This window comes from Lagopus leucura, unplaced genomic scaffold, assembly GCF_019238085.1.
Source record: "Lagopus leucura isolate 7727_CA_CO unplaced genomic scaffold, USGS_WTPT01 227-14_obj-0_obj, whole genome shotgun sequence".
Classification (NCBI taxonomy): Eukaryota; Metazoa; Chordata; class Aves; order Galliformes; family Phasianidae; genus Lagopus; species Lagopus leucura.
This window is the reverse complement of record NW_024968583.1, coordinates 97279-106863: the sequence shown is the minus strand read 5'-3', so window position 1 is coordinate 106863 and position 9585 is coordinate 97279. Positions and strand designations below refer to the sequence as shown.

Here is a 9585-nt window from a genome sequence, read left to right as displayed (position 1 = left end):
CCGCTCCCCGCCGCCCGCGGCGCTCCGCCGCCCGCCGCCCCCAACGCCCCACCGGCACCAACCGCCGCCGCCGCCGCCGGGACCGCGTCGGACCCCGCGCAGCGCCCACGGGGTTGAGCCGCCGCCGCACGGCCCTGGCCCGGCCCTGGCAGCGGGAAGCGGCAGCGGCAACTACAGCTCCCGGCGGCCGCCGCGCAGCGCCGTGCGGGGCGGGATGGGACGGGCTGGGCTGAGCGCTCCGCCCCGAGACGAGCCGTGTTGTGCTGTGCTGAGCCGAGCCGTGCCGTGTCGAGGCAGCCCTCCCCTGCCGTGCTCAGCCGTGCCAAGCTGTGCCAAACCAAGCTGTGCCGTGCCGTGCTGCACTGTGCCGTGCTGAGCTGTGCTGTGTCCCCGGAGAGCAAGGCAGCCCAAATTGGGCACAGTGTGCAGAGTTGGGAACAGGGATATGGTGTGTGGTTGGGGATATGGGCTCAGAGTGGGGCACGGCAGCCTGGGAGCTCTGGACTTGGAACTGGGCAAAGGGACACGGAGGGGAATGCAGCTATGAGGACGCAGGAACTCAGCCGTGGGGTTCAAAGACAGGAATGGGGCTGCTGTGGGGCAGGGAGCAGGCAGCATGCAGCTTGGGGTGGGGTACCCTGGGACAGGGCTATGTTTGTAGGGACATGGGGGTTCATGGGGCTGCACGGAGCAGGGAGCGGGGCCAGGGCTGCCCCAGGTGACTCCAACTTGTGGGGCTGCTTTCTGTGGGTCTGAGGGCTGAGTGCCCCCACACTGGGCAGAATCCCCTCACACATTCCTGGCGGGGATGAGTGGGACCAGGACATGGGGATCAGGAGCATCCTGTCTGGGATGAGAGGGACACAGCAGGGGCACCGATCCAGAGCGTTGTGCCCTGGAAACGGCACTCAGCTTCCCAGGGGCTGCTGGGGGGGGGTCCTGCTGGCAAGCAGCTGGGACCAATCAGCAGTCCCACAGCTGGCCCAAGTCAGATGGAACCACTCCATAAAAAGCCACTCTTCGGTGTGGCCTTGGAGTTTGGAGAGGTCTGGGGACAGAGGGTGGAGTGCTGTGGGTCTGGCTGGCCCCAGGTGAGGAGCTGGGAGTGGGGATATTGGGCACTGTACCCCCTGAGCTCCAGTCCTGACATGGTCCCACTGGGCAGGGGGCATCCCATGGACAAAGCTATAAGGACTAGGACCACATCCCCATTCCTGCCATGCCCACCCCGGTGTGTGCCCTGAGCTGGGGACCCCAGGAAGGGTCCCTGAATGACACGAAGGAGTGGGGCTGGAGCTGACAGTGGGGCTGTTGCTGAGCGCTGCGAGTTCTCCATTAATACTGCCACCAAATCTCCTTCTCTGCAGGCTGGGAAGTGGCGTGCAATGGTGAGGATGGTGCGGCGGCAGTGGCGTGGGCCCCCCATGGGTACAGGCATCGTGGCCGTGCTGCTGCTCTGCGTGGTGACTGAGGCTGCCAGAGGGTGAGTGCTGCGTCCCCGCGGGTCCCCACACCAGGATGGGCGCACTGAGGTGACGCCGGTTGGGTGGTGGGTGCCACTGCAGGAGGTGGTGTGAGCAGACAGAGCAGGTGACAGAGGAGGAGGTGGTGACACCCTGGCGTGAGGACGTGGTGCCGTGCCCCAGCATGTACCAGTACAGCCTGGCAGGTTGGCGCATTGACCTCAACCGCATGCGCCACGTCTATGGGGGGGAGCACGGCGTGCCCCCAACCAGCACCCATCCTGGGGCTGCCATGTGCTACATCTACAGGTGAGTGCAGGGGGTGACATTGGTGGGTGAGGGGCACGTCTGTCCCTGTGCCCTCTGCCTGATGCCGAGGCCGTGCCCACTCTGCAGACCCCCGGAGACGCAGCTGGTGGTGAGGAACCGCACGGTGCGTGCCTGCTGTGCCGGCTGGAGCGGGCCCCACTGCACAGAAGGTAGGGGCTGGGGGGTGCGATGACACTGTGGTGATGCAGTGTGGGGCTGGGGAGCACCACAGTGTTGAGCTGCATCCCTGTGCGGCAGCGGAGGGCTCGCTGGGACAGTGCCACGCCAGCTGGCAGTGCCAGGACGCGCTGGGTGCCCACAACCTCTCCGCCATGAGCATGGCAGAGTGCTGCCGCCGGCCCTGGGGGCACAGCTGGAGGAACGGCTCCTCTGCTCTGTGCTTCACCTGCAGCCGCCAGCCCCTCACCGGTGAGTGCAGGGCACGGGGGGTGCAGGGTGTCATTGGGTGCCCACTGAGCAGCACTCACCCCCTGCTGCAGGTGACGTACCCCTGCCCGCAGCGCCGCAGGGTCCTGCTGCCCGGCACCGTGGACCCACTGCCAGCTGCACCACGTGGGCCGGATCCCAGTACCGCAGCTTCGACGGGCGGCACTTTGGCTTCCAGGGTGAATGTGCCTACAGCCTGGCCGCCTCCACCGACAGCACCTGGGCTGTCAGCATCACCACAGGCAGCGCGCCGGTACCCACCACCCCCAGGGGGATGAGGAGGTGTCAGGGGGGCTGGGTTACCCCGTGGATCATTGCTCTGGGGTAGGGGCTGTCCCCACTGCTGTCCCCCCACCCGGTCCCTGCTCACGGCCGCTGTCCCACAGGTGCTGCACATGATGTTTGGGCTGGACACGGTGGTGGCACGGGGGCTCAACGTCTCTGTGAATGGCGTGGCAGTGCCGGAGGGACAGCCGCACCTGCACAGCGGTGAGGGCTGAGGGGCAGCTGTGTGTTCCCATCCCCATGTGACACCGCCGCTGGGGACCCAGTGGTTTGGGGTGGCACAAGCAGACAGTGCCAACCTCAGCCCTCACCATTCCCCTCGTTATCTCTGCGCCCTGCTGAGTGCCCTGGTTGCGTCCCTGCAGGGATCAGTGTCTCCTGGCTCGGGGACTTTGTGGCTGTGGACAGCGGGCTGGGTGTGCGCCTCAGGTTGGACGGGCGCGGGACGGTCTATGTGACGGTCAGCGCGGAGCTGCGGGGCAGCACACAGGGGCTCTGTGGCCCCTACAATGACGACCCGACTGGTAACACCCCCATGTGTCACAGCACCACTGTTGGGTGATGGGGAACACAGGGTGGCTGTGCTGAGGGCACGTGCCGTGTCCCCGACCCCACTTTGCCCACAGATGACTTCCTGCGGGTTGAAGGGGACGTTGCCCCGTTGGCTGCCAGCTTTGGGAACTCCTGGAGGATCCTGGATGCCGACCCTGAGGTATGGGGCCGGGCAGAGCACAGACAGGGCTGAGATGGGGACCATCCCAGCACTCTGTGGGGCTCCCTTGGGGCTGCGTCCCCACCCCACTCCCAGCACAGCCCTACAGCAGTGGGATGTCTCTGATCTGATCCCACCCTGGCGCAGCTCTCCTGCAGTGATGCGGTGGAGCCCCGTCCCAGCTGTGCCATGGGCAGCGCAGCACAGCGGGCGGCCGAGGCCACGTGTGGAATGCTGCTCACCGACCCCTTCCACCAGTGCCACGAAGCGGTGAGTCCTACAGCTCCGTGGCGTCGAGGGCGCCTGGACCCCCATGCCCTGACGGTCCTTCCCACACCAGGTCGACCCCCGTGGCTTTTACGAGGCCTGCCTGGAGCTGCACTGCAGGGAGGGGGGAACGGGGCCCTCGCCACCCGCTGCTGTCTGTGACACGTTGGCCGCCTACGTGCGGGACTGCGCCCAGCGGAGAGCCTACATCGAGTGGCGCCGGCCGGGCCTCTGCGGTACGGGCTGTGGGGCTGGGCTGCATCCCACCCTGCTGGGACCCCATCCCCAATAGCTCATGTGTGGGACCCCCGGTGGGTTGTATGTGCGCCCCTAGGGGTGTGTGTGCATTCCAGCAGCTCTTGAGGGTACCCCAAGGGCTCCTGTGGCTGCCCCAATGGCTTTTGCATACACCCTAATCACTTCTGCATGCACCCGTTGGCTCACGTGTGCACCCCAATGGCTCACCGAAGCACTTGCATGCGCTCCAGTGGATTGTGGTGGGACATGGGGGGATGTGGTGGGATGGGGGTGGTGGGATGCAGTTGACTGGAAATGGTGGGATGGATTTGGGTCATGGGGAGGTGGATGTGGTGGGATGTGATGGCACAGATTTGGGATATGGTGGGATGGAATGCTGTTGAGTGGCTGTGGCTGAATACCATGGGATGGATGTGGTGGGATAGAGGGGGAGAGATTCTGGATGTTTAGGATGGGCCCAGTGGGACGTGGTGGGATGGATTTGGGATACGGGGGGATGTGGTGGGATGAATGCAATGAGTCATGGTGGGATATGGTCAGAAAGATCTGGGACATGGTAAGATGGAGATGTAAGTGGGATGTGATAGGATGGACTTGGGACACGGTAAGGTAGAAGTGGCGTGATGAGGTGGAACGTATGGGGATGTGGCGGGATGGACGCAGCGCATCATGGTGCGATGTGGTGGGCCAGCTGCAGTGGACATGTTGGCATTCTGTGTGCCACTCTGGCACAGCAGAGCTGAGCCCTGGCACCCTGCAGAGCGGCAGTGCGGCCAGGGGCAGCGCTACTCGGACTGCGTGTCCTCCTGCCCCGCCAGCTGTGTGGCTGCAGGCACTGCCGAGGAGGGGCACTGCCGGGACGACTGCGCCAGCGGCTGTGAGTGCACCCCGGGGCTCCTCCTGGATGGGGGGGCCTGCATCCCACAGAGCGCCTGCCCCTGCCTGCACCGCGGCCGCACGTATGCCCCAGGGCAGAGCATCCGCCAGCGCTGCAACCAATGGTGAGCACGGGGGAACGGGGAGAGCACTGCGGCAGGAGAGACCCCGTGTGGGGGCTGAGCATCCCCTGTGCTGTCCCTGCCCTCGCAGCACGTGCCGGGGGGGACGTTGGCTCTGCACCCAGGACCGGTGTGCGGCGGAGTGCGCGGTGCTGGGGGGTCTGCATTACGTCACCTTTGACCACCGACGCTTCTCCTTCCCTGGCGCTTGCGAGTACACCCTGGTGCAGGTATGGGGGTGCCGGGCTGGGGACTGTGGTGGGGGGGTTCCTGGGGCTCAGGGTGCTCCTTGCCTGCAGGACTTTGTGGAGGGGATGCTGCGGATCACAGCGGAGCAGGAGGCGTGCGGTGGCCACCAGCCCCTTGGCTGCCTCCGGGCGCTCTCCATCACAGTGCCGGGGGCCTCAGCCCACCTGCACAGCACAGGTTACCCCAGGTTGGGCCAGAGTGGAGGGCACCGAGCAGGGTCCACACTCCCCTTACATCCTTTCCTGCACCCCACACAGGAGAGGTGGTGGTGGACGGGCGCGTGGTGCCGCTGCCCTTTGCCAGTGCTGCGCTGACCGTACGCCGAGCCTCCTCCTCCTTCCTGCTGCTCCAGACCTTTGCAGCCCACCTGCTGTGGGGACTGGAGACCCCTGCAGCGTACATCACCCTGCAGCCTGCCTTCGCCAACAAGGTGAATCCCACTCGGTTCCCCATGCCCTGCACCATCTCTGCCCTGTGCCCCAACGCCATCCCTGTGCTGCAGGTGCGTGGGCTCTGCGGGACCTACAACTGGGACCAGCGGGATGACTTTGCCACGCCGGTGGGTGATGTGGAAGTCAGTGTCACTGCCTTTGCCAACAAGTACCGGGTGTCCACCGACTGCCCCGCGCTCGGCCCCGTCCCCTTTGAGCCCTGCAGCACCTACGCCCCACGGAGGGAACTTGCTGCTACCGCCTGTGCCATCCTGCACGGCGCATCCTTCCAGGTGCTGAGCGGCCCCACTGAGTGCCAACACTGCTGTGTGCACTGCTCTGCACGTCCCCTCCTGTCCGCAGCCCTGCCACCACCTCGTGGACTGGGAGCCCTTCCACCAGCTCTGCCTCTATGATGTCTGTGCCTGCCCAGCTGGAAAGCACTGCCTGTGCCCTGCGCTGGCTGCCTACGCCCGGCAGTGTGCCCAGGAGGGAGCAGCCCTGAGCTGGAGGAATGAGAGCTTCTGTGGTGCGGGGCCTGGGGATGGGATGGGGGGTGGTGGGGAAAGGATGGGTCGGGACAAGATGAATGGGGTGGGATGAGATGGGATGAGGTGGCCTGGATAGATGGGATTGGATGGGATGGGGTGGGACAGGATGGGACAGGATGGGGTGAGTGGGTTCCGATGGATGGGACAGGGTAGGTGGAATGAAATGGGATGGGATGAGATGATACAGGATGGATAGAATAGGATGGTGCAGAATGAGACTAAGGAGGGGAATGGAATGGATGAAATGGTATGGATCAGGATAAGATGTGTCAAGATAGATGGGATGGGGTGTGACAGATGAGGTGAGGTGAAATGGACCAGGATGCTGAAGGGTGGGATGGGATAAGATGGGGTAGAATCAGACAGGATGGAATTGATGAGATGGGATAGGATGGGATAGAATGGGATGGGACACGATGGGATGGGGTGGAATGGGGCAGGTGAGAATGGAATAGGATAAGACAGAATGGGATAGCTGAAGATGGGATGGAATAGATTAAATAAGATGGGTTGGACAGGACGGATGGAACGAGATGGATGAGATGAGATGGAATGGCTGTGATGGGAGGAGGGGGACAGGAGGGGATGGAACAGGATGGATGGGAGGGATGGGCTGAGGGGCATGGGGCAGAACAGGACGGATGTGATGGATAGGGCCAGGTGCTGGGGTGCAGGGCTGTGCAGGGCAAAGCAGGGTGACCACTGTCCATCCCTGCAGGCACTCAGTGCACAGGGGGCCAGGTGTACCAGGAGTGCAGCAGCCCCTGCGGCCGGACCTGTGCCGACCTGCGTCTGGACAGGGCCAGCTCCTGCCCCGGCCTCGACAACATCTGCATCTCCGGCTGCAACTGCCCCCAGGGGCTGGTGCTGGATGATGGGGGGCAGTGCGTCCCACCGGGCGTCTGTCCCTGCCAGCACGGCGCTGAGATCTACCCAGCAGGCAGCAAGATCTGGCAGGGCTGCAGTGCCTGGTGCGTGCCATGGGGTTCTGCCTCTGGGACCTCTGGGGGGCTGGTGGGGCTGGGGTCTTCCCAGCCGGATCTCCTGGTCTGAGGGTGATGGGCTGCAGCAGGAGGTGGCTGTGGGGCCAGGTGGGCCAGAATGCTGCTGGAGGTGCGGGGTGGTGGTAGGAGACGTCTGATGAAATCACCCTATGGCCTGTTTGTGATGGTACTGCAGGATAGGTGGGTTTCATTGGATGTCTGTGCCACATGGCGGCGATGCAGCCTCCAAAGGTGCTGTCACCATCCTTCTGGTGGGACTGGGGGCCGAGACTCGCATGCAAAGGGGATCTGGGCTCTATGGTCCAATTGCCCTCCAGGGGATCAGAACAAGCACGTAGCTGTGTGAGGATCTGGGTGCTGCTGGAGGCCCCCTCCCTCCTGGGGGACAGCATCTCAGGGAGTGCTGGGGATGCACGGGGCTGTCTGGGAGGATCCCACCCATCCCACTTGCCCCATCTCAGTTGTCTCATCCATCCCACCATCCCTCCCATCCTCCCATCTGACCCGTTCCAGTCGTCCCATGCTGTGCCATCTCACCCCATCCCACTCATCCCACCCACTCCCCATTTCCCAAAGCCGATGCCCTGCACAGATGTGCCAGCCCTCACTGCAGCCCCCCTTGTCCACCCCCCAGTGTCTGCACTGCGGGCGCCTGGAGCTGCGCTGATGCCCCCTGCCCTGATGCTGCCTTCTGCCCTGGGGACCTGGTCTATGTTTTTGGGTCCTGTTTGCGCACCTGTGACAGCGCTGAGCCCAATGGAACGTGCACGGGGATCGTTGATGGCTGCGTCTGCCCCCCAGGCACTGTCTTCCTGGTGGGTTCCCCCAGCTCTGCTGCTCCATCCTTGCCTGGGCACGTGTTGGGAGGAGGGGTCGGGGGAACCTGGGTGTTGGGGGGGGCTCTGAAACCTTAAGGAGTAGGGTGGAGGGGACTCGGGGAACTGGGGAGCTGAGTGGGGCACCATAGGGAACTGGAACTGTGGGCTAGGGGCTGGGAAGAACTGGGGAGCTGAATGTGGGGTTACAAGGAACTGAGTCAGGGGGCTGTAGAGTATTGCATTGTGGACAGCATGGGTCTTGGAGCTGGGTGTAGGGGACTTAAAGTACGATGGAGCTGGGGGATGTGGAGCCTCAGGGAGCTAGTTTTAGGGATGGGGTCATCTGGGACATGGGATTTTGGGGAGCTGGATCGGGTGGAAGTGGGGCACTGGGGAGCGGGATGTATGGGATGTGGGATATCTGATGTGGGGCCCTGGGGAGCTGGATGTACGGGTTCTTGGGCACTGGGATATTGGGCTGGAGAAAGGCCTGGGCGCACTGGGATCCGGGCAGGTTCCCAGCCCATCTGCTGGTGCCTGTGCTTCGACATTCCCACGCGTCACCCCGGGGCTCACACGGGTCCGATGTGTGCAGGACGAGCGCTGCGTGCCCCCGGAGCAGTGCCCCTGCCAGCACAACGGGCGGCTGTACCAGCCCAACGACACCATCGTCAGGGACTGCAACACCTGGTGAGCCTCGGCACACGCGGGCAGGCAGTGCTGGCGCAGCCCCGGTGCTCAGCGCCGTCCCGCAGCGTGTGCCGCCAGCAGCGCTGGCAGTGCAGCAGCGAGGACTGCGTGGGGACCTGCGTGGCCACGGGGGACCCCCACTACGTCACCTTCGACGGGAGGGCCTTCTCCTTCCTGGGGGACTGCGAATACGTGCTGGTGCGTGAGGTCAGTGGGCTTTTCACCGTCACCGCCCAGAACGTCCCCTGCGGCACCAGCGGCGTCACCTGCACCAAGTCGGTGGTGGTGGAGCTGGGCAACGCCGTGGTGCACATGCTGCGGGGTGAGCTCATGGGGGCACGGGGGGACGGGGGCAAAAGGGGAGAGAGCTCACGGTCCCGCTGCCTGCAGGAAGGGATGTGACGGTGAATGGGGTCTCGGTGCGTCCCCCCAAAGCCTACAGCGGGAACGGGCTGACGCTGCAGCGCGCCGGCACCTTCCTGCTGCTGCTGTCCCGCCTGGGACTGGCGGTGCTGTGGGACGGAGGTGAGACTTGGGGATGTGACAGCCACGTGGGGATGCGGCACCCAGTGCGGGGACGGCCCCCGGCTCACCCAGCACCGGTGTGGTGCAGGCACGCGGGTGTACGTCCGGCTGCAGCCGCAGCACCGGGGCCGCGTGGTGGGGCTGTGCGGGAACTTCGACCGCGACGCGGAGAATGACCTGACCAGCCAGCAGGGCGTGCTGGAACCCACCGCCGAGCTCTTCGGCAACTCTTGGCGAGTCAGTCTGCTCTGCCCTGAGGTGGACGGCGCGACCGCACGGCACCCCTGCACTGTACGGATGGGTGTAGCTTGGGGGGATCCAAGGGGGCTGGTTGTCGTGAGGACAACAGCATGGGGTAAAGCAGTGGGGCTTCTGGTGGCGATGGTGACAGCTTCCCACCAGGAGAACCCACACCGGGCAACGTGGGCCCGCAAGCACTGCAGCGTCCTGACACAGCAGCTCTTTGTGCCCTGCCACGATGAGGTGCCGTGCCAGCGCTTCTATGACTGGTGCATCTTCGACGCCTGCGGGTACGTGCTGGGCTGCAGCCACCTCAGGGTCCCTGAGCCCCTGCCTGT

At 64.7% G+C, this 9585-nt stretch overlaps 1 protein-coding gene across 1 annotated transcript in view; it reads left to right on the top strand.

The window, feature by feature from the left end:
* Positions 1–1385: 1385 nt before the first annotated feature.
* LOC122193725 (SCO-spondin-like) overlaps positions 1386–9585 on the top strand; it is a 34854-nt gene continuing 26654 nt past the window's right edge. The window contains 23 exon segments of the mRNA XM_042894591.1: positions 1386–1483; positions 1566–1772; positions 1860–1942; positions 2031–2201; positions 2273–2472; positions 2606–2708; positions 2870–3028; positions 3131–3216; positions 3364–3486; positions 3557–3719; positions 4502–4742; positions 4831–4969; positions 5039–5165; positions 5246–5418; positions 5491–5712; positions 5783–5948; positions 6689–6941; positions 7609–7789; positions 8388–8482; positions 8548–8804; positions 8873–9007; positions 9096–9298; positions 9410–9537. Coding sequence (XP_042750525.1) covers positions 1386–1483; positions 1566–1772; positions 1860–1942; positions 2031–2201; positions 2273–2472; positions 2606–2708; positions 2870–3028; positions 3131–3216; positions 3364–3486; positions 3557–3719; positions 4502–4742; positions 4831–4969; positions 5039–5165; positions 5246–5418; positions 5491–5712; positions 5783–5948; positions 6689–6941; positions 7609–7789; positions 8388–8482; positions 8548–8804; positions 8873–9007; positions 9096–9298; positions 9410–9537 — 3713 coding nt within the window.